At 42.7% G+C, this 24,726-nt stretch overlaps 1 protein-coding gene across 4 annotated transcripts in view; it reads right to left on the bottom strand.

Moving 5' to 3' along the window:
• Positions 1-24,726, bottom strand: part of LOC126175723 (bromodomain-containing protein 8) — a 272,574-nt gene that overhangs the window by 170,594 nt on the left and 77,254 nt on the right. For 2 of the 4 annotated variants that reach the window (XM_049922658.1, XM_049922660.1), the window contains 2 exons: positions 21,717-21,859; positions 618-728 (listed from right to left, as the gene is read on the bottom strand). In XM_049922658.1, the coding sequence (XP_049778615.1) occupies positions 618-728; positions 21,717-21,859 (254 nt within the window). The remainder of the gene's footprint in view (positions 1-617; positions 729-21,716; positions 21,860-24,726) is intronic. The other 2 variants (XM_049922657.1, XM_049922659.1) reach the window with 2 other exon arrangements.

The raw sequence follows: 24,726 nt of genomic DNA, 5'->3' as shown, positions 1-24,726 counted from the left end.
AGTACTTCTGTCTCATAATCTTATAGTTTTCTCAAGTGGCTTGTTCTTTTGGGAAAAATTAATTGTTTGGATACTACTATACTACTATCTATAAAAAAAGTGTTAAACAAGTTAATTCTCACTCATGGTTGGGACAATTTAAACCACAGTTTTTTTAAATCCTGGCAGTTGCTCAGGTCACTGTCGCAGTCTCTATTGTAGCTTTTTTGTACCAGAAGGTAAACACATAAAATACATACAATGATTAAAAAACATGATAAAATACAAATTGATTCTTGTTGCAAAAATCAACCTGTATTTTGTACACAGCTACAGTCTTTAAAACATCAGTTTTTGACAAAATAACATGTTAAAGGATGTATGTGAAAAAACTTGAAAGAAATGTAACAATTATAGTTTAATATATGCAGCAAAGATACATTACCTTTTGCCATAGACTTCTAGGGGCTTTATAGACACAAGACAAGTCAACTAAAACCGTTTTATAATAATAAAAGAACAGTTTAGCAGCAGCATATAGGAAAAAAATTGAGATTAATATTTCAACAAGAATCAAAGTATACAAACAGTAAAGCTGACAGTATTTAGTGTATAAAGAAAGGAAGATTTGCTATCACCTGTGCATTAGGTGCAGGGGATGGGCTCTTGAGTAAGCTCGTAAGCAGTGGTGACGTAGGCATTGGTGCAATGGGAGGCTTCACATCTACTGGTGGTTCCTCACCTACAATCTAAATTTAGATACAGGCTACTATTAGTGTGATGACAAAATACATTTATCAATACTGAGTGAATTCTTTTATCAGCTGTTTAAGAACCATGACTATCTTATCACTTAACAATATTACTGCATCTATGTGATTCTTTTGTTTTCTTTTTTGTGCAAATTACAAGTTGGAAAATAATGAACGCTGTGGACTTGACAGATGAAGCTAAACACAATCACATGCATCAATGCAAAAAACTGTAATTATAAAAATAAAAATACACAAAACACATGCCTGAAGAGAATACAAACAGTATCAGAAACAAGACTGGTTCCAAAGAAAGAAAAAACAAGACAGAGAAGAAATAAGCAGCAGATATAACTGGAAAAAAATGTTGACAATCTCTGCAGCATGCAAGATTAATGACATTAGGTATTAACTACTGAAATTAAAGTATGTTCCTTAAAATGCTGTATGTAGGATATCAGATGACGGATGGGACGCAACTAAATTGCAAATTGATAGAAAAACAATATTTTTATTTTAGTTATCTTGTAAGAGATTCTTCACTCGTGGAAAGCCATTACATGTCCAACTTACACAATAAGCTAACAAATGATCACATACTGGAGGTAATTTCCATCCAACAGGAAGATCACTTAAGTACAATAAGGCTTCCCAAATTTTCATAAAGCTAACTATTCACAAATTTTCAGTTCAATGTATATTTTTGTATGTACACTAATAAACCAAAAATATAGTTTAAGTTTTAGCAGGAGTTATCAGTCAATCACAATTGGCGTCTACGTCAATAGAGAAGAAAAAAAAAAATAAAAGGTTGGGGGTGGGGAATGGGGCAGGAGTGAGAGAGAGGTTTATTTAGTATGGGAAATCATGTTTTCTTTTCTCTTCCATTTACGAGGAAAAAGATCTCCAAATCAAGCAAGAAAACACTACTACTAACAAAAAAAAGTTACTTTATTTTTAGTTTTTGGAATCTGAAATTGTTAATCCGATAGGGATAAGGGTTTCAGGAAACAATTATTTACTCCTCTGGACAGGATGAAATTTGTGGGACACAGAGGATAAGTTGGGTGACAGCAAACGACTGCTGTGCTCAAAATTGCAGAAGAAGCTAATGGAGAGTTTGGCCTCACCAGAGACTGTCAAAGTTAATTATACTTTTGAGTTACATCAGAGAGATACCCAGTTCAGTAAAACAATACTTATGATCTAACGGTATAAAGAGCAAAAGAATAATTGTGTAAGGAGTGACAAAAATGTAAATGTGTGCTTGTGAAGTCGACCCCATCCTTCTCATGTTCACTGTTCCTTGACCGTCCGTATTATTACCTGTACGAAACAATCTCTTCATAGTAAATTCCTACTGGTGAAGCCCATTTGTGGCCTAAAGCTGTCCTTCCTTTGTAAAGTTTTAAATTTATAAGTATGTAAGTGAAATTTTCTTGTTTGCTACACTACATACTGCTATGTGTACACTTTTCAGTTAATTTGTGTTTCTTGTAGGCATTTAGAGAAACTTAAGATAAATTCTTATTGAATTTTCTCCATCTCTTCTTTTAACCTGGGCCTCCAGCCTGTCATAACCAAAACATTAAGTAATCATGCTTTAATTGTCTTTACACCGTATGGATCAATTCCAAAGGCTTGTTTATGATTTTTGTTTTCTGGAATGATCAATTTTGTTTATACTTACCAAATGAACATTTGCATTCTCTCATTGTTGTGGGGCACACATTTTACTTCATGTGATGGAAGTAGGAAAATTAGACTTTAAGGACCCATCAACAACATGGTTATTTGTGATTGAGTACAATACTGATCATGTGAGAATAGTGAAGAGTACTGTCTACATCCTTTTCAAAGAAATAGTCATGGTATTTGCCTTAAATAATTTAGGGAAAACAGAATAAAGTCCTAAATCTTAAAAATAAAAGGATCCAGACAAAGATTTTAAATTTGAGCCTTTCAAATGGGAATCCAACATTTGAACAACATTGCCAGCAAGCTCATGCTGTACAAGTGAAGATGCTGTCTTATCAACTGTAGGACAAAAATGAATGTAAATTTTTCAAGGTTGTGTTTCATAACCAACCAACAAGAACTAATATTCTCCCCTATAACTCCACTGCAGTCAATTAAAATGTGGAAGGTTTGACAAGAAGATGATATATTTACTATAGTAATTAGTAATAATCAGTACTGTAGTTTGTAACAAATTTTAATCACCCACTTCAAAGTTTCCATCAGGATCAAATTCAATAGTAACCTAACAACTGATATATGTTACATGCTAGCTACTAACCATCCTTATTTGGAACTTAAAAGTTCATTAGTAGCTAACTGTCTTACATTATCTTTCAATATCTGTATATATTCTGGAGACAAAATAGTCCTCCATTCGGAGGTGGCAGGGGTCAAATACAGGAAGTGAAAGGCTATTTACAATTTGTACAGAAACCAGATGGCAGTTATATGGTACGGAACGCGTTTCTGAAGAAGAGAAGTTCGTTAACTACGAGCGTAGATTTAAGTGTCAGGAATAGAATTGGGGGGGGGGGGGGGGGCGGGGTGGGGGGGGGGGAAGAGGAATTTGTGGCACAAGTTGACTAGAAGAAGCAACATGTTCTGAGGCGTCAACAACATCTCTATTTCTATACTGACAATGGTTTTGAAGCATTGGAAATGCTGGTTCTCGCCTGATCACTGAAGTTAAGCTACATAGGATCCAGTTCATACTCGGATGGGTGACCACCATGGAATACCGGGTGCCACTGGCTCACAGACATGCAAGTTGCCAAAGTGGCGCCCAATCAGAAAACTTGCAATTGAGCCATACAACATCACCATCATTTAAGAGGCGTGCCGGCACCGGATTAAATCCACCTGACAGATTAACGATAAGGCCAGTGTGTCGACCAGTCCAGAAGTGATTTTTAGATGGTTTCCCACATACTGGGCCGGTACCCAAATTCTTCCAGTTACACAATTCATAAAAATTTCAAAAACATTTTCACACTTTCACATGGTATGACACTAGATGCACGTATATGGGGTACACAAATTCTGTCCCACGAAGAAAGGGTTGGCAACAGGAAGGGCATCTGGCACTTTCTACCACTAACACAGCCAAATCCACATAAATACACAACCCTTTGAAGATATAGGAAAAGAAGAAAGAAGTACACTCCTATTAAGAATTTTATTTCAGATGTATGTTCAGGGGTATTTTTTCTTTCCGCTACTGTCTAAGTTTAAATAAAGCTACAGTTTGACAATACTGACATTCTTGGAAATTTGTTTTCATATTGAACAGTTTCAGATTGAGTGTGTTCATCTTTCTTGATGGTTTTACAGGTGCTTTATTTTTTTTAAATTTCTGTTAAGTGCCCTGATAATATGTTAGTATGTTACCGCCTTTCTGTAACTGTCCTTTGAGAGTAGTAATATAACAATCTAAATAATTAAAATATGAAATTTCAGCTACTATTAGGTCATGTAAAACAATATTTATTACAAAGGGTAATTTCTTTAAAGCATCAGTTCTGTCTTTATGCTTAACTGTCCTGAATGTTAATAATATAATTAACGCTAATCTGCACACTTATAAGTGCTCATATCCTCCATTTAAAAAAACCAAAGTTTTAATGCAAATTGAAACAGTTTCAGCAATAACCAAATCTCCTTATACATTTACTTTGTTTCCATGCGACTTATTATTTCCTGTGTTTTCATTCTCATACCATCGTACAGTGTTATAATCACAAAAACAAAGTCAAGAATGAAAATTGTCAGCTTCACCTACTGCTAACAAAACTTTTATTGTGAGATAGTAGTCAAATTTTAATTATTGCTGTGAAGAAAAAAGTTACATAATTAAGTTTTTGTTTGTTTGCTTACTTGCTGGTATATGACTGCAGGCTTGGTACACACCACAGTACCATACCACACCAAAAGACAAGCCAAAACAAAATTGTGCTGTCCATCAATAAAGTGTATTATCATGAGCAGCCAAAATGTTGCAGCTGTGCCAGGTCAATGCAAATTACTTCTTTAGCAATCTGGATTGGCCTTATACAGCAGCAACATTACCATTGTTGTCAAAAACAAATTACCACACCCTGCTCCTCTCTATACAAGGGCTGCGCTGTTCTGTTTTTGATGTGTTGTGGTAATGTGATATGGAGACTTCAATGTTCCCAGGACTACAGATGTGCACCTGGAGGCTTACTTAAAAACACTAATTGTGTAACTTTACTTGTTAGGTGTGATAATTAAACCTTTATGTGTATCACTTGTACAATCAAAATTTTGTAGGTACCACGTGGATATTGGACAATTTTCATTCTTGACCTTATTTTTACGATCCTTCATGTCACCAAAGTCAAAATTAGTTCCCTATTCAGTCATTTGAGTGTAGAGGACGAAAAGTCAATCCAGTATCAAAACTGGTGCTTCAGGTCCATTTCCTGACTGGACTTTGACAAAAGATTGAAATACATGGATATTTGGAGCAAAGTTACATACAGCAAGCCCTTCTTACCTCCAGCCAATGAAGTTTCTCACCAGTTACAGTGGAGAGACTGTAAAAGTGCACTGTGGCCTAAAAATGTGTTAGTTGGCTGTGTGTCTGCTTGTACATAAATGATGAGGTATTCATTGTATACCTCTGGAAGTCCCCCAAAAGGATTGTGTACTGAGAAAATCAACATATTTTATGGTCTGTAAATGATTTCTTAATGCAAAATGAGTCTTAACCCTCAAGCAGGCACGCCTTGTAGAAAGTGCACCAACCACAAACAGCATTATCTTGCACCATTCAATTGTTGCTTGAAAACTGCAAGCCAGTACCTATTCCTTCATTATAGCTTCAGCTAACACATTGCTAAGTTGTGCTGTCAAATGTCCAAGTGAGTAACAGCAAAATAAAATACACCACAAGCTAGGTGAGAAACAATGTATGATCTGTGCAAGAAATAACCCAGGTCCTAGATTCTAGCAGCACAATCTCACAATGGTGATAGCTAAAACAACAGGGCCCAATACACAACCTAGCTAAAATGAATCTCCTTGCGATGAGAAAGCCTGGAGCTTGTTCCCCTGAAGAGAAGCTAAGTAGTGACACTAAAGTGACGTCACCTGCTGACAGGTGGCGACACAAGAGATCACCAGAAGGAATGGAAGAACTAGCGGGGTCAGGTTGAAGGACTACAGCCATGGCAGTAGTGTCAGCAACCACGTTTCCCACTAGACCAGTGTGACCAGGGACCCACAAACATCATTGTGGCTCCCTCAAAATTGGGCATATGAAAGCGTTCTTGGACACTCTGCTCTAAGGGATCGACTGTATACAGCATACACAGGCTCTGAAGGCATTGAGAGAATCAGAACAGACAACAATTGAAAAGCCTGTGTCACCAGAGGTACTGGGTGGCCTGATACAGGACGAAGAGCTCTGCTGTAACTACTGAGCAGTGTTCCAGAAGATGATAGTGAAAATGGACAGATCCAATGATGAAGGCACACCTGACACCATGGTCAGTCTGAGAGCCATCAGTGTACACAAAGGTACTGTCGCTAAGTTCTGTGTGAAGAGCAAGAAACTTGAAGCAGTGGATCGAATCTGGAGTAGTGCCCTAAGTAAGCAAATGAACTCCAAGACGAACAGGGGCCGCAACACAAAGCCAATGTGGTGAAGGGTTCACACTCATCAGGAAAGTGGAGTTAGTGTGAAAGTGGAGTAAGCTGCCTGAGCAATAGCCGAAAGTAAACTCCAGGAAGTAACACAGAAGAGGAACATGCCCCATAGTAGCAGTCAAAGGACTCATTGAAGGAGGACACATAGGATGGGTAACCAGGCATGAAAGACAAAAGGCAAGCTTATCCGCTGAGGAGAACATCACTTTGGTATGACAGTGGTAGTTTGGGAGCTTCTACATAGATACTCTTAACGGGATTCGTGTAAAAGGCACCAGTGGCCAAACGGATTCCACGATGATGGACTGTATTTAGATGGCGTAAGATGGGCAGAGGTGCATATACATAAATGAAACACCGACAGTCAAGTTTTGAAAGTACAAGGGATTGGTACAAACGGAGTCCAATTTGCTATCCTGGAAGTGCCGCAAAGGACACGAAGGACACTGAGGGATTGGGTACAGCGGACAGCCGGGTAAAACAGTGAAAGGTCCAACAAAAGAGGAATTTCATAGTTTCAGTGAGTGGAAGAGCAATAGGGCCAGAATGTAGAGATGATGGAAGAAACCCACTGCACCGCCAGAAATTTATAGAAACAGTTTTTTCTGTGGAAAAGCAAAAGCTATGCATCATGTTTAAAAGATGATCAAGCCATGACTGAAGAAGCCGCTCAAGGAGACAAATCTGTGGACAACTGCAATAGATTGCAAAATCATCAACAATAAGGGAGCCAGAGATGGCTAGCGGGAGACAGGCCATATTATGCTTAATGGCGATAGCAAAGAAGATGACACTTAGGACAGAGCCCTGAGGCATCCAGTCTTCATGGATACAGGTGTCTAACAACGCCACACACACACACACACACACACACACACACACACACACACACACACCTGGAAAAGATCTACCTCTTAAAAACATAGGCTTTCTCCAAATCAAAAAATATGGCCATAGTGTGGTATTTCCACAGAAAACCATTCATGACATGGGTTGAAAAAGTGATGAGATAGTCAACTGCAGAATGGCACATTGTGCAGTGGTTAATAAATTGTGAGACTAGAGACCAGCTTTTATGCTGGGTATGAATCACACACCTTCCATCACCTTTAAAACACAGCTGTTGAGAGAAGTGGGGTGGTAGCTAGAAGGAAGGTGTTAGGTATGGGTATGACATGGGCTGCAGGCCACCATCTCGGAAACGTGCCGTATGACCAGATGCAACTGTACACATGACAAAAAAAGTGCTTGCTGACAAGAGAAATGTGCTGCAACATCTGAATGTCAACATCATTCGGCCCTGGAGCAGATCAGGATGACGTGACAGCATGATCTAGCTCCCACGTAATAAAGGCAACACTGCAGAATTCACAATTCTGAGAGGAGAAGTGTATCACCTGAGCCTTCTCCACTCATTTCTGATGGAGGAAACCAAGGTGATAGGTGGAGGAGCTTGAAATCTCCGCAAAATAGCAGTTAAAGGGTGTTGGAGATAGCAATGAGGCCACAATGACATCATCTGCCTCACTGCTGGAAATTGGGGAAGCCATCGACGGTTGGCCCACACGGCAGAAGAGGGAGCGGAACTGTTAAAAGAAATAGTAAATAAAAACCAGCTAGCATTTTTGCTGTCCCAAATAATGTGACAGCACTGCAGACGCAACTGTTTATAACAAAAGCAGTTTGCCATCACAGGATAACGGTTAAAAAAGTGGAGAGTATGCCTCCATGCACGAATTGCATTGTGGCACGCCTCAGTCTACCAAGGGACTGGGACAAGCCACTGTAAAGGTGAAGTCTAAGGAATCGGATGTTCTGCAGAAGACGCAGCATGGTAAAGGTGAAGTGTGAGGAACTGAATGTTCTGCAGAAGTAAGGCCAACATTTTTAAGATATTCTACCTGGTCATCACAACTGGGGAAATGTTGTTCACTGAACCGTCACCAGGGAGGGGTAAAGCCTCCAGTTGGGCTTAGCGAGCTGCCAATTGGGTTTACATGTAGGTGGGCAGGAGTCAGCAAACAGAGAGCACACAGGAAATGGAAGCCTGAATACATGTCAGAAAGAATGGACCATTCGAGATGATGGGCAACCTGGGCAGTGCATAACTAGAGGTCCATATGGGAATAGGTGTGCGTGGAGTCCGAAAGGAACCCGAGTGTTCCAGTGTTAAGGTAGATGAGGTTGAATTGATTGAGGTGGTCAGCCAAGAGGGTACCTCTTGAACAGATTCTGGGAGCTCGAAAGAGGATAGCATACACTCAAGTCCCCGAACAGCAAAAAGGGGTGAGGGAGTTGCCCAGTAATCTGGAGGAAGTCCAATCTGGTGACACTGAATGATGAAGGGATGTAGACAGTACAAAGAGAAAAGGTGAAGCTAGGAAGGAAAATACAGACAGCAACAGTTTGCAGCTGGGTGGTTAGTCAGATGATTTAACTATGAACATCATCCCAGATGAGCAGCACGATTCCCCCATGAGATGGAATGCCTCCCTTGGAGAGAGGTGGGGATTTTGAAGCAGACCAGAAAGAAATGCGAGAGGTCAAAGCAGTTGCGAGAACACAATTTTGTTTCCTCGTGGCACAAAAAAAGTGGATGCTGCCATTCCAAGAGCAGCCGCAATTCCTCCTTTTTGGAACTAACACCATGAACATTTAACTGGAGGATAGTCATGACAGGTAAACGGGTGGAGGATACAACTGAAGGGTTGTACCTTGGTAGGTCTGAGGATTCCAGAGGGGAGGGGAGGGGGGGGGGGTTGTCTGTGTGCACCTGCAAAATGGAGTTTGACCATGTGAGGGTATCATCTGGTGAAACTGTTGAAGAGGATCTCCAAGTCAGCAAAGGAGAAGGCTGTTTGACTTTGTTTAATTTCTTAGAGATTTTGTGGTTTCAGATGAAGACTCTGACGTTTGTTGGCTGAAGGGGCGTAAAAAGTCTTCGCAGGTATATTCCTTCTGTCCTTTCCAGGCAACGTGTTGTGCAGCAGGTGATTTTGCCGCTGGAGGAGAAAATTTGAGGGGGGGTTTCACAGCTGGAGAAGGAGATGGGGATGCTACTATGACACTGGGGAATTTTACAACCACTGTGCTAAATTTTAGGTTGCAAGTCTGCTTGGTAGTATCTTTTGTTGAGCAACATGTACCAAGAATGGTACTATAAGTGCTAGAGGGTAAAACACAGGTCTTTTGACTAGCCAACAACCTGCAGGCAACAAGATAAGGTACTTTTTCCTTCAGACGGATCTCCTGGATGGCCCACTCATTGAGATACACGGGGCATTCTGTATGGTTGTCATTGCAACTGATACTGTGGGGAGAGGGAGGCGAGCAATCACCCTCATGAGCATCCCTACCACAAGTAACACATTTGGGTGTGTTTCAACAGGACATTTGAGTGTGGTTTTATCATTGCCACTGGTAGCAGCACATCAGGTTTGGAATGTACAGTCGGATTCTCATGAATTCATAGCTTGTTTTGATCTTTGATGGAAGCACTACTTGATCAGACATGAGGGGGAAAAAAAAAAAAAAAAGAGTGGAGTGAGTGTAGCCACTAACCTTTTTCATGGCCCAATGAATTTGAGTGACACCCTCATCAGAGAAGTACATTTAGATTTCTCCCTTAGTCAGACCAGCGAGCAGCCTAGTGTGAATAACAACATGCGAAGAATGCAGTGTCCAATGGCCTCAACACGAACAGGATAGCTGTGGATGATGATTATGTTTGGTTTGTGGGGCACTCAACTGTGCCGTCATCAGTGTCCATACAAAGGCCCAAGTATTTTCACACTCCAATTTTTTATGCAGACCAATCTAGCCACTATCATGAATGATGATGATGAAATGATAGGACAACACAAACACCCAGTCCCCAGGCAGAGAAAATCCCCAACCCGGCCGGGAATTCGACCCAGGACCCCGTGATCCAGAGGCGGCAATGCTAGCCACTAGACCATGAGCTGCAGACAATAGCTGTGGAAAAGAGAACCTGCAAGCAGTTGTTCTGCTTTAGAATCACAATTAGTCTCCAAACGTAAAGTTCCATTGCGTAAACAACAGGATTTCACAGGGCCTGCAACTGCATCAACATCTTTCTGAATAACAAACGGATTAACTTTAGCAAAGGACTGACCTCCTTCAGAGGGGGCCTCACCCACCTTATGTAGTCACACCTCCCAGACTCCTGACAGAGGGACCAACTGCTTACTAGGGAAGGTAACAGCTCAGGCAATCACCCGTCCCTGGGCCTGGTCTGTTCCAGGGGGTACATGCAAACTCTACCCACTGACCTGGGGCCAGGAATTATGCATTATCCAGTCACCTGTGATTCGGTCTTCAGCAGCACACAGGAAGGGAAAGGAAACAAAGAGGAACCTCAAACACAGGGAAAGGACAGGAGATGGAGAACAAAGAAAGGAAAAAAGAAAAACCAATGGAGGGATTACCTATCTCTCTCTCTCTCTCTCTCTCTCTCTCTCTCTCTCTCTCCCCCCCCCCCCTTTTTTTTGTGCGAAACTGCTACGGCCATTCCGCGCCCAGTCTCTGGCTTAAGTAAAAAAAAATTAATTAATTAAAAAATTGAAATCAGCAGCAATGAGAGCAAAACTCAAAAAGTGGGGAAACTAAAAAACAGAAAGATAGCTTAGAAAACCATTATAGAAGCGCAGGTTGTTGACCCCAAAAAGAGCGTCAAGTGACTGACGTCATCTCACTGACACTAATAAACTCGAGGACGCGATCGGCTGAGTGCGTGTCATCTGCTAAAATGGAAATTATATCAAGTGACAGCTGTAGACGAGCGCATAGCGGAGTAAAATAGGGGCACTCAAGTAAAAGGTGTCTCACCACCCACAGTTGAGAGCAATGGGGACAAAGTGGGGGAGGATTGCCACTTAAAAGATGTCAATGGCTAAAAAGACAGTGCCCTATCCGGAGTCTAATTAAAATAACCTCTTCCCGATGATGAGTTTGGGAGGAAGAAGTCCAAACACAGGAAGAGCTTTCACATCCCACAAATTATTACTGGCAAGTGTAGACCAATGTGCATGCCCAAAAGAGTATCACGACGACATAAAACACTCTGTAGATCGGCGAAGGGAACCATGCGAAAAGCAGGCTGAAGAAGGGAGACTGCAGCCTTGGCCGCTACATTGGCCGCCTTGTTTCCATGGATACCAACATGCCCTGGGATCCAGACGAATGCCACTGAGATGCCCCCCAAGTGGAGCAAGTGGAGGCAGTCCTGAATCCGGTGGACCAGGCGGTGGACAGGGTAGAGAGCTTGGAGACTGAAGAGAGAGCTGAGCAAATATGAGCATATAATATACTGCATCCGCTGATGGCGACAGATGTATTGGACAGCCTGCAGAACAGCGTAAAGCTCCGCAGTAAAAACCGAACATTGGTCGGGAAGCCGAAATTGATTAGGGGTGTCACCAACAATATAGGCACTCCCAACACCAAATGATGTTTTTGAGCCATCAGTGTAAATAAATGTGGCATCCTTCATTTGTGCGCATAGAGCAGCAAATGCCCAATGATAAACGAGAGAAGGGGTACCACCCTTGGGAAGCTGACAGGCAGAGCAAGCAGTCCGGGGGCAGAGCCAAGGCAGTGCTGTATCCCCAGTTGTCAAGAAAGTTTTAGGAAAAAGGACGGAAAGAGAATGTAGCAGTTGACGGAAGCGGACTCCCGGTGGTAGTAGAGAGGCAGGGCAGCCTGCATACCATAAATCCAAGGAGGCGTCAAAAAAAAAGGTCATGGGCTGGATTAGCAGGCATTGAAGACAGATGGCTAGCATAATGACTCAGAAGGACAGCTTGCCAATTGGACAGTGGAGGGTCAGCAGTCTCGGCATAAAGGCTGTCCACAGGGCTGGTGTAAAAAGCTCCAGATGCTAAACGCAATCCCCGGTGGTGGACAGAGTTGAGACGCCGAAGAATAGACGGCCAAGCAGAGGAGTAAGCTATGCTTCCATAGTCCACTAAGGCGCAATAGAGGCGGAAAAGGACCACTTGGTCTGCTCCCCAGGAGGTACCATTCGTAACATGAAGGGTGTTGACAGATCGCAGACAGCGAGCCGAAAGATAGGAAATGTGGGAGCATCAGCACAGTTTCCTGTCAAACATAAGTCCCAAGAATTTAGCGACGTCCGATTACGAAAGGTGGACAGGGCCTACATGTAGGGGAAGCGGAAGGAACTCCGTATTGTGCCAAAAATTGACACAAATTGTCTTACTGGGAGAAAATTGGAAGCCAGTTTCGATGCACCAAGAGTGGAGGCGATCGAGACATCTTTGAAGACGTTGTTCAAGAAGGTTGGTCCATTGAGAGCTGTAGAAGATTGCAAAATCTTCCACAAAGAGAGAGCCCAAGACATCGGGAAGGAGACAATCCATAATTGGATTTATGGTGATGGCAAACAGTACAAAACTTAGCACGGAGCCCTGCGGTACCCGTTTTCTGGGGAGAAAGTACGGGAGAGAGTAGTGTTCACCCGTACTTTAAATGTGCGCTCTGACATAAATTCACAAATAAAAAGGGGCAGCCGACCTCGAAAGCCCCAAGAGAACAGTGTGCGGAGAATGCCTGTCCTCCAACAGGTATCATATGCTCTCTCCAGATCAAAAAATATTGCTACCGTTTGGCATTTCCTGAGAAAATTGTTCATGATATAAGTGGAAAGAGCAACGAGATGGTCAACTGCAGAATGATGTTTTCGGAAACCGCATTGGGCAGGTGTTAAAAGGCTTCGAGACACCACCCACCAGGCTAAATGGCAATTCACCATACACTCCAAAACCTTACATACACTACTCGTGAGAGAAATGGGGCAATAATGGGGAGATAATTGTCCTTTCCAGGTTTCAGAACAGGAATGACGATAGCTTCCTGCCATCTTCTGGGAGAAGTACTTTCGTTTAAAATTTGATTATGAAGGCGATGGAGGTAACGCAGACTATGGTATGATAATTGCAGCAACATTTGGACACGGACACGATCTGGTCCTGGGGTGGAAGAGCGAGAAGAAGAGAGTGCATGTTGGAGTTCCCGCATGGAGAAAACAGTATTATAGCTTTCGCGATTTTGAGAGGAGAAAGCAAGAGGATGCACTTCCGCTGCATGTTTCTTTGAGAGAAAGGCTGGCAGGTAATTTGAAGAGCTCGAAATCTCAGCAAAGTGTCGACCCAATGAGTTAGAAATTGCGACGGGGTCCACTAAAGGAGTATGTGCGACAGTGAGCCCAGAGATCTGGGAGAAACTAGGCGCACCAGATAACCGTCGAATCCGAATCCAAACTTCCGAGGAGGGAGTGGAGGTGTTAAATGAGCTAGTAAAGAAGTCCCAGCTTGCCTTCTTGCTATCGCGGATGATGCGATGACATCACGCACATAAGTGCTTATAGCGGATACAGTTGGCAAAAGTAGGATGGTGGCGGAAAAAGCGAAGAGCACATCACCACTCACGTATTGCGTCATGGCACTCCTCGTTCCACCAAGGAAATTGGTGTGCCGGGGCAAGTCGGAGGTGCGAGGTATTGAACGTTTCGCAGCTGTAAGAATAAATACTGTAACATGAGTGACCTGATCATCGACACAAGGAAAGTGACGGTCATCGAATGTCACTAGAGACAGAAAAAGTGTCCAATCAGCTTGGGCAAACTTCCAGCGTCTCGGGCGCATAGATGGCAGTTGTGGTTGCTATCGAAGGACACATGGAAAATGGTCACTCGAGTGTGTATCAGCAAGAGCGAACCATACAAAGTGCTGAGCTAGCTGAACAGTACCGACCGAAAGGTCCAAATGAGAGAAATTCGTCGTGGAGGCAGACAAAAATGTTGGGTCCCCAGTGTTGAGGCAAAAAAGATCCACTTGGTGGAAGACGTCAACCAATAGGGAGCCTCGCGGACAACGATGCAGAGATCCCCAAAGCGGGTGGTGGGCATTGAAGTCCACAACCAGTAAATAGGGGGGAGGGGAGCTGACCAAGAGATGAAGGAGATCAGCTCTTGCCATCGGTGTGGACGATGGAATGTATACGGTACAAAGAGAGAAGGTATATCCAGAAAGAGAAAGACAGACAGAAACAGCTTGGAAGAAACTGTTTAAAGGGATTGGGTGATAATGGACAGTATCATGAAGAAGAATCCTAAGTCCTCCATGCGCTGGAGTGCCATCAACAGAGGGGAGATCAAACCGGACTGACTGAAAATAAGGGAAAACAAAGCGATCGTGGGGACGCAGCTTTGTTTCCTGAAGACAGAAGATGACCGGCGAGTAGGATCGTAAGAAGATTGACAATTCATCGCGATTGCTTCTAATGCTGCGGACATTCCAATGGATAATTGACATAGGGTGGACAGCAAAGGGAAGAATATCACCACAGTTGCTCTCAACTCAACAACTGCTGAGAGCCGGCAGCTGACTGGGTGGAATGGCATTCAGCCAAAGGCAGAAGATCCTGATCCATAGGTTGTTCAGGGGGCAGCTCCTGCCACCACCGATCGGCTGGTAAATCGGCCGCCAGCAGTGCGCCTTGGCGAAACGGAAGACGGCTGAGGGCGGTGGCGCTGTAAATGAGACACACCGTGGCGGAGAAGGAGAGGAACTTTGTTTCTTATGAACCTTCTTGGAAACAGGACATCGAAATAAGGGAGGAATCGATGGTTGTGTTGTCGGGGTACGTAAAAAATCTTCACGGGTAGGCTCTTTTTTGGAAGTCCGGGTGTCTGGTTTTGGGGCTCGTGGTGTAGCAGAATCCGATTAAGGGTGAGCTGTAGAGTGAGCAGGTGATAGTGGAGAGGTTGAATGGGTGATCTTTGCGCTGGCCGATCTGACAACTGTGGCACTAAAGGTGGGATCACATGTCTGTGTGGCTGCCTCCTTAGTGGGCTGAGGAGATGCAGGGGCAGTGCTATATTTACTTGCCGGAGGCACAGTGGGCTTTCGACTGGTGAATAACTTATGAGCAGCAAATGAAGACACCTTTTCCTTCACTCTTATTTCCTGAATAAGTCGCTCATCTTTGACAATGGGGCAATCTCTAGAGGAAGGAGCATGGTCACCCATACAGTTGATGCAACAAGGGGATGGAGGTGTACAAGCACACTCATGGGCATCCTGGCCACACACAACACATTTGGCCAGATTGGAACTTGACTGGCTAGTATGACTGAACCGCTGACACCGATACCAACGCGTAGGGTTTGGGATGTAAAGGCGAACGGAATTTATCTCATAGCCCGCTTTTATGTTCGATGGAAGTTGAACTCTGTCAAATGTCAAGAAGACAGTACAGGTTGGAACCAAGTCCTTGTCAACCCTTTTCATGACTTGATGAACAGACGTTATGTCCTGGTCAGAAAGGTAGTTTTGAATTTCCTCGTCGGACAATCCGTCGAGGGAGCGTGTATAAACGACCCCACGTGATGAATTTAAAGTGCGGTGCGCTTCCACCCGGACTGGGAAGGTGTGTAGCAGTGAAGTACGCAGCAATTTTTGTGCCTGGAGGGCACTGACTGTTTCTAACAACAAGGTGCCATTTTGTAATCTGGAACAAGACTTTACAGGACCTGCAGTTGTGTCGACACCTTTCTGAATAATGAAAGGGTTGACTGCGGAGAAGTCTCGACCTTCATCCAACCAAGAAACAACAAGGAACTGTGGCACTGATGGAAGAATTGTCCATGGCTGAGACTCATTTAACTTTTGCTTGTGAACAGACATAATAGATGATGAGGAAACCATTGCGGAAGTATCCCCCATGATTACCAGCGTCTCCGATAGTGCACTTCTTTCTTGTGGGGGCCCTCTCTGAGGGCACTCCTGCCTTAGGTGATTGTTCACACCTCAGGCCACACATCCCGATTAATGCATGGAGGGACCAATCGGCACTTTTGGAAGGTATCAGCTCGGGTAATCACCCCTCCCTGGGCCTGGCCGTTACCAGGGGGTATGTACGTGTCCTACCTGTCTACCCGGGGCAGGGAATTATGCGTTACCCCGTCACCAGCTACGTGTGGGAATGGGGGGGCAGCCTTCAGACACACATAGAGAGGAAAAAAAGAGAAAGGGAGGCGGAAAGGAAAGGAAAGGAAAGGAAAGAAGAAAGGTCTGAAACGCTGCAGTGGAGAAGAGGGTAAAGAGAAGAGGCAAGGAAAAGAGGCGGACAAAGGAAGGACAGAGCATAGAAGTGAAGAAGAGAGACTGTCTTACAGTTACGAGTGTCCGTCTCCAGACGTAGACACTGAACATACTCCCAGAAGGGGATAAGAGGAAGGGAAGAGGCACGGGGGAGGGGGGGGGGGGGAAGGGGGGGATGTGGAAAAGGAAAGTATGCAGCCCAGAAAGGAAAGAGCCGGGGGCGGGGTAAGGGGGGGGGGGCGAATTTTTGATGTCAGGCTATTAAAGCCTGAGAACACATTCCCAAAAACATCCCACACATGTTTGCCAAGGAAGGGGGAAAAGAGTAACAGGATGGCAGACATGCAGCCAGAAAGGGAAACATGTTGCAAAAGCTAGGGCCCAGTGGTAGCCAAGCACAAACTCACCAAAGAGTGGTGAGCCACCTGGGGTATAGATTTTGTGGTGGGATATGGTTATGATCTGGTTGTGTGTGCAAGGCTTTGTGGAAGATGTGGTTGGACTGTAATACCTGCTACATTCAGATTCTTATACAGTGCATGCCACAGTGAGGCACATCGTATGTAAATGTAGCACATTACAAGGTTGACTTGGCATCAAGTGTGCATATACTTTATTTTAGGACTATACGATGCTACAGACTATAAGACATACTTCAATTTTTAAGCAATTTTTTTAAAAAAATAACATTTTTACTATTTTTATTATTAGATTACAGAGCCAGACTAAAAAAAATTCATAGTTTATAAAACCAAACTGGTCTTAAAAAACCCGGAAATCATCTCCTCCTCCTCCTCCTCCTCCTCCTGCTTCTTCTTCTTCTTCTTCTTCTTCTTCTTCTTCCTCATCCTCATCATCACTGTCTTCTTCATATAAAAGATGGATTTCACTGCCATCAAGAGCATTACTTGCGTCACACATCTTGAAAGATTTAACAATAATATCTTCTCTCACTCTAGACCATGACTGTTTTATCCACTGAAACACTTGTTTGATTGTAAGTCATTTTAAAGCTCCCTTCAGTGTGAATTCATGTTGGGTTTCACCCATCATCCCCATGTTGCATTCCTCTCTCAAGTACATTTTAAATTGTTTATCTATCGAGACATCAAGAGGTTGCAATTGTGAATTCAGTCCTCCCGGAATAACAGCAAGCTCTGTTTCCCTATCACAATTTCTCTTTCACAGAATTTTTCAAATGACTACTAAACTGATCTACCAGAAGAAGAGAACTCTTCTGCAATGAAGAACCATTCCTTTTCTCCCACACTCTGTTAATCCATAATTTCATGCCAGCCTCCATCCAATTCTTGTCACGTACATGAACACCACCACATGGTGGCATTTCCGAAGGTTTTGGCATTGTTCTATGCTTTAAAAGGATCACTGGATTAAGTTTAGTACCGCCAACATAACATGAAAGGACAACAGTCTAGTGCTTTTTTCTATGTACACTTGTTTTTATAGTTACAGTTTTAGCATCTATCACATCAATTGTTCTGTTACTCGGAATATCAAATGTCAGAGGACTTTTACACATATACATTATTTGGCTTACTCCACACTGGTTTTCTTTCGATGTTTAATAATAAAGTGATGGAAATATAATACTTTCCTTTCATAACATTGTGGCATTTTCTGAGATATTTTGATTTTGGTTCACACGCTAAGTCCATGACGCTTCATAAACATGTAGCACCAACCAACTCCACCCTTAAAGTGTGTTAAGTTCCACTGTAGTGCTAGCTTATATGAACCACTTTTGTATTCATTCCAATATCATTCTAACACTGCCCTTGAATCCATTTCAACACGTCATCTTTTAGCTTTGTTCATTTTGGAGTCAATCCTCTATTTGTACATTTAGTTTTCCTCATGTTTTTTTGTTCTTCTTTTCTAGCCTGCTAAACACAAGTGGTTTTTTTCTGTTGGTTGAGGGGTGAAATGCTGCTCAGCTGCTCGTTTTCATGTTGTTCTGAATATCCTATTAATTTTAATTTATAGCCCGCATCATATGAATATCTTATTTTTTTTCATTATGAAACTAGATACTAACAAAAATATTTTTCTGTTGCTGATAACACAAGTAACTTTCAATTCAAGTTTACTGGCTCTGTAGGTTGCAATGGCACATCATGGGCTGGACTGTGTTCTGGATTTGTGATGGCGGGGCAGGAGGGAGACAGTGTTAGCAAGCTCGTAAATCCCTGCAACTCTACTACTGCCATTTGAATCCAATGTTGCCAGATATAGAGAGGTTTCCTGCAGCATCAAATATAAGGCATTTTTTAAAACAGACGGGAATTTTAAATCAAACACTGGACTTTGTATACTAATTTCAAGAACACGATGCATCTGTATTTTGGAGGCAATGTTTTGAAGAAAAAATGCATCTTACAGACCATAAAATATGATACTCAATTATCTTATGTGCATGGAAGTCAAGTGACATGGACAGTAAACAGTGCAAGGTGGCATGATGGTTAACACACTGGACTCACTTTCGGGAGGATGACGGTTCAAACCTGGGTCCGGCCACTCTTTCTTAGGTTTTCCGCGGTTTCCCTAAACCACTTCAGGCAAGTGCCGAGATGGTTCCTTTGAAAGAGTGCAGCCAATTCCCTTCCCCAGCCTTCCCTCGTCCGATGGGACCGATGACCACCTCCGAACCAGCGAATCAACCAACAAACCAACCAACCAAGGACAGTGAATTATTCAAGAATGGCTGCTGTCACAATATCTGCATAACATATTTCATACTTGTAGGGAAATTTCGGCTTCCCTCATTTTCAATCCAGATACATCCCCTACTTATTATTTCAGGCACAATCACCTCCAACAACATAAATAATATAAAAATCAGTATGATCAACAGCAGTGGCTAATACTGATGCTAAACATGATTGTTTGCTACAAAATATAGTTTATAGAATTTGCATTACAAATCTAAGTCAAATTGAGTCATAAGATAGAAAATTATTTTATCATTTATGTGCAACTGAAACGAGAGGCACAGGACTATGGAGACTGGTAGTCACATACGATAACATCACTTGTGCTAACAATAATTGACATTTTATTACTATCTTTCCATTTTATTAGTTCCATATTATCATATATTTATTATTTTATATTCTGGAGTCAGTCTTAATGAATTTTTGTATTTAGTGCAGCTGAAAACAACTATTGGATGCACAACATCAGAAATAAGAATAAAGTAAATATGGCCTGAAGGTCTTTTGATAAATTAAATAGAGCTTTCAAAATAAAGCTTTCATTGCATTTTGTCACATACAAACTTTGCAATTAGCGTGTATCACCAGTTTGGAATTATGGCTCTGCTTCATGGACTTCTGACAAGAAAACCATCAAAAATTGAGGAATGCATGTTGGAAGTTGTTATGAGATAAGATAAGCAAATGGACTGCAGAACAAGTTCGAGTGGAGACATGTTTAGGATTGTATGAACATGAAATTGAGGTAAGCAGGACATGTTGCCAGGCAGCTGGATGCTAAGTAAATCAAGCAAGGTAGTTTTTTGATGAATTCCAATAAATAAGAAACAAAAGACCAAAGCCTACCGTATTTACCCGAATCTAAGCCGCACCTGAAAAATGAGACTCGAAACAAAGGAAAAAAAGATTTCCCGAATCTAAGCCGCACCTGAAATTTGAGACTCGAAATTCAAGGGGAGAGAAAAGTTTTAGGCCGCACCTCCAAATCGAAACAAAGTTGGTCCATTGTAATATGAGACACAATTTAGGTCGAATGAATGACAATACAGCTTTCACGTGCTTCGTCTGGTTTGAATCGATTGCTTATTTTGTTTGATCTGATAAGTGCCGTTTTCTCTGTTATAGGTGTTTACGTCACCCTAAGCTGAAAATGCATCACTGTACTGTGTCATGCATTGTTTGTCGCATTCTGATAGTGCGTGTTTACAGCCTGTCGCCGTTCGCGGCATGGCTTGCTTTTGTGCGCGCTACCGCCGCTTACAACGAAAAAGAGGCGAATCGTCTCATTAGCGAAGCAATGTCAAGAGACTGCTATTTGTTGTTACTTACACTGCTGCTTTCTTTGAGAATGATCAACAAGAACCAAATAACAGGCTGCGTATGATAGAACATGTTCTGAACGAGAGTTAGGCGAAAATTTTTCTCCATTTGAAAATCTTTGCGGCCGTTTCTTTAGTACATCAAATTCTGCACAGAAATTAGAGTCATCTTAGATTTAAAAATCTAGTAAGTACCCGTGGTTCATTTCTGACTGTATCACTATTAGGCTAAGAATAATACGAATATAAACATGACACGATAAGTGTATTCTTCCGCGTTTGCTGTTGTCTCACTCTAGTTTCGTAGTTTATTAGGCAGACAGGATTTAAATGAGATAGCAACAAACACGGAAGAACACATGGCAAAATGTTTATATTCGTATTATTCTTATTGTGAATGGTGAAGGGAATACTGCTTGTGATTCACATTTCATCAGGTTACTATAAGCAACCATCTCTTCTCACAGGTAGGAAAAAATTCAGAACGTAGAGTTGGCCATATTGAAAAACATCCCAAACAGTCTTGCCAGTCGGATTTTCGTAGTACATTGAAATTCTAACACATTCGAAGATGAACAATACGGAATTTGTATTTACTTCGTTGGATAATGTATGAAAATGCAGTGGTCGAAACTCGGGGCGGAGAAAAAAAGCTCGTCTTCCACCTTTTTTTTAATTTATTTACTGACGCAGAGGTTTTGGCGCCAGTATTTATCTTTGTGCCTACAAAGCATGTCTGTGTAGCGCTACATATATTCGACGGCAGAAGTTAGTTGTGGCGGCACCTACCAACATTTTTCAGAACTTCCGCTTGCTTTGCACTCGATTCTAAGCTGCAGGAGGTTTTTTGGATTACAAAAACCGGAAAAAAAGTGCGGCTTAGATTCAAGTAAATACGGTAATGAAAGTGCATGACATATGTGTATAGCTGAAGACTATAATGGATGTTGAATGGTTGTTGTTGTTGTTGTTGTTGTTGTTGTTGGTGGTGGTGGTGGTGGTGGTGGTGGTGGTGGCAACAATAACAACAAAGATAAATTCACGAACTAGTTTCACAGAGTGATATTGGGAAAAATATAGGAGTAATTTACTCGCCTCTACATTCAATGGCTCACTTATTGGACTGTCTGCTTCACTGCTATGTTCTGACTGACTGCTGCTGCGACGGCCACCAACTGGTCGAGGTAGCCCACCCTTCCTACGATGGACAGGAGACTGTGAAGGCGCTGAAACAGAAACTGTACATGCTTTGTCATCCTATAGCAAGTATTCACATATAGTAAAAATTTGAAATTAGGAGAGCACTTATCAGACATCATTTTACTTGGCTACATGCATAATATACAAAGAGGCTGAAAAATGTCAGGGAGAACTTCGCAGCTGCACTCACACTGATGTGTTTTGTCAAAAACGAGACTGACTCTCTCCAGACAGACAATATGAAATAAATATATCTGAAAACAAACTATACACACTAGTTCAACAATGACTGTATAAGATGTCAGTATCTTATACAACTTACGTGCAACATGTATTTATTCTAAAATTCAAGTTCATTGCTGACTTTCTATGTTTCTGCCCAAACAAAACAACAAAGTAATATTGTTCAGGTAGACACCACAGAAACACACATATCTGATAATACGTTTCAAAACAATGAGACATGTCATATCGGGTTTAATAATCAAAGTGAGACCACTAGAGCTACACAGTATTTCTATACCAATATGTACATAATCTGTTTCAATCATTTCTTTAAGAATCAAAGTGAGACCACTAGAGCTACACAGTTTATTTCTATACCAATATGTACAGAATCTGTTTCAATCATTTCTTTAAGGCAACTGAAGCTAGTTTTACTTTAATTAGCATTGTGAGTTAATTTGTAGAGAAAATAATTGGCTGCAATGTTTCAAACAGAATGACCACAGTTTTGCAGCTGATAAAATACTTCCCACTGCATACAAATGCAATCTCAAACCTCTAGAACCTACTGCCAGAAAATAGTCTACCTTTCAGTAAGTCCTTCAAGTGAAAAACAACACTGTAAAGAGAACGCTACAACCAATTCAGTCCAGAATTAAATTATAAATCTGCAGCAGAATGTGCATTCATATGAATATACATCTGCGCACACTCTGCCGCAGAATGAAAATTTCATTCTGGAAACATCCCCCAGGCTGTGGCTAAGCCATGTCTCTGCAGTATCATTTCCTCCAGGAGTGCTAGTTCTGCAAGGTTCGCAGGACAGCTTCTGTTAAGTCTGCAAGGTAGGAGACGAGATACTGGCAGGATTGGAGCTGTGAGGATGGCGTGTGATTTGTGCTTGGATAGATCAGTCGGTAGAGCACTTGCCCGCAAAAGACAAAGGTCTCAAGTTCGAGTCCCAGTCCAACACATAGTATTAATCTGCCAGGAAGTTTCAATTCAGTCCAGCTTGGGGGGTAGCTTACAGTAGTGTTGATGGTGGAGAAACTGTTCTACTTTTTTCTAACTTCTGACCAGAAACCACTTAACAGTTTTTGCCAAGGCAGAATCTGACCTTGTTAAATCAAACTCTGGAGCCAGGTCTGTTGAGATCTGCAAACCAGTTCATTTTAGAGCAAGAGGGGCGCATATCAGCCGTACAGCTTGTTCAACATGCCGTGCAGTATCGAAAAAGGCAACGGCAAATAACGATCATTTTGAGCACCTCTGTACCAAGTGTCATCGCAGCCTTAACTTTGTTATGTGTTGTTTTCTTTCCGATCAGGTGGAGAGTCAATTCCCAGAGAGAACCAAGGTTAGTCCAAGTCCCAGTGGATTGGCTACTGAGGGCGTGAGACAAGTAGGTAAGGGGTTGATAAGGGGTTGCTCGAGCAGTGGTCATCCAGTAAGGAATTTTTACGTTTTGTTTTATGTCATGGTTTTAAGAGGGCACTAGACCACATTTAAGTTTTCTAATAGTAAGTAAGTATGTCATAAGTGTCAATCCAAACAAGTTTAAGAGTTAGTTAAAGGACGAGCCGGGGACAGGGGCTTTCCGAAGAGGGGAATAATGCAGTGGCACCACCGTTTAGGATAGGGAAAGTTAGTTTTGGGCTATATTCTGAACACAAGGTACAGCCAGGCGCGGCCCGGATTGCAGTAAGTTACGCTGACCAGCGGTTGCAAAGTGGAATGGAGGCCATGGGGCCGTTGAACTGCTGAAAAGAGTAAATGCAGCAGTTCGCATGGCACAAGCTATAGGCAGAAGGGGCCCACTGGCACAACCAGGGTGTGGGGCGTACATGATGCATGATGCAAAACAGTGCGTTAGCGAAACAGAGACGCGCAGCCGAGCAAAAATAGGTGTTGTTTTCTAACGAGATTCATTCAAGTGTGGCAGCTCTCCTGGACGGCGGGGTGTGTCACTCCACTGGGCTACTCGCAGCAACAGATGGGGCGACACCATCCCAGTCCACAGCGGGTCATTGGTTCGACCCTCTGAGGCCGACGTGGGGTCCGCAGCCAGCCAGGGTGGGCCACTCTTCGGCTTGCTACTGTGGGTAGTCGTCTTGGCTCCCGACACATGCCAGAGACTTCCATGGCAAGGGCTGCAGATTCGGATGACGGATCGCGGGTGGTCGTTGCCGCCGCATCCCTAGCTATGCTAGCGAGGAAGAAGCAGCAGCGGGGACGGCCTATGGCTCCCGGCGGAGCAGTGCGGAGACAACAAGGGCAGTGGCCACTGAGTCAGCTGCTGGCGCAGCCATCCTGACATAATCGGAACTCTGCAGTTGGTGTACAAGGCCAGCTTGACACAGCGTTGCGTGCATAGGCCGCTGGGGTGCTACCTCAGCAATGCGGGGCCTTGTGACGCGGACCGAGGTGAACGGAGCTTTGTAGTGGAGACAAATAAATCATTTGGAAAGTTCTCGCCGAGTTTCAATACGGCCCCTGCTGGCATCCACCCGCTACATTTGGTGTCAATACATTGCATTTGAGGCGGATACCACTACAGTGTCCGACAAGGCAGAACCCACATGTACCTTGAAAACTCAGTCTTGTAAAAATGCCCGAAGAAAACAGAGCACGTGCCCATGGAAGCCCCATGCGTACAGAATACAGAGGATACCTGTTCTCC

Source organism: Schistocerca cancellata, chromosome 3, assembly GCF_023864275.1.
Source record: "Schistocerca cancellata isolate TAMUIC-IGC-003103 chromosome 3, iqSchCanc2.1, whole genome shotgun sequence".
Taxonomy (NCBI): domain Eukaryota; kingdom Metazoa; phylum Arthropoda; class Insecta; order Orthoptera; family Acrididae; genus Schistocerca; species Schistocerca cancellata.
This window is presented reverse-complemented; position numbering and strand designations above follow the sequence as displayed.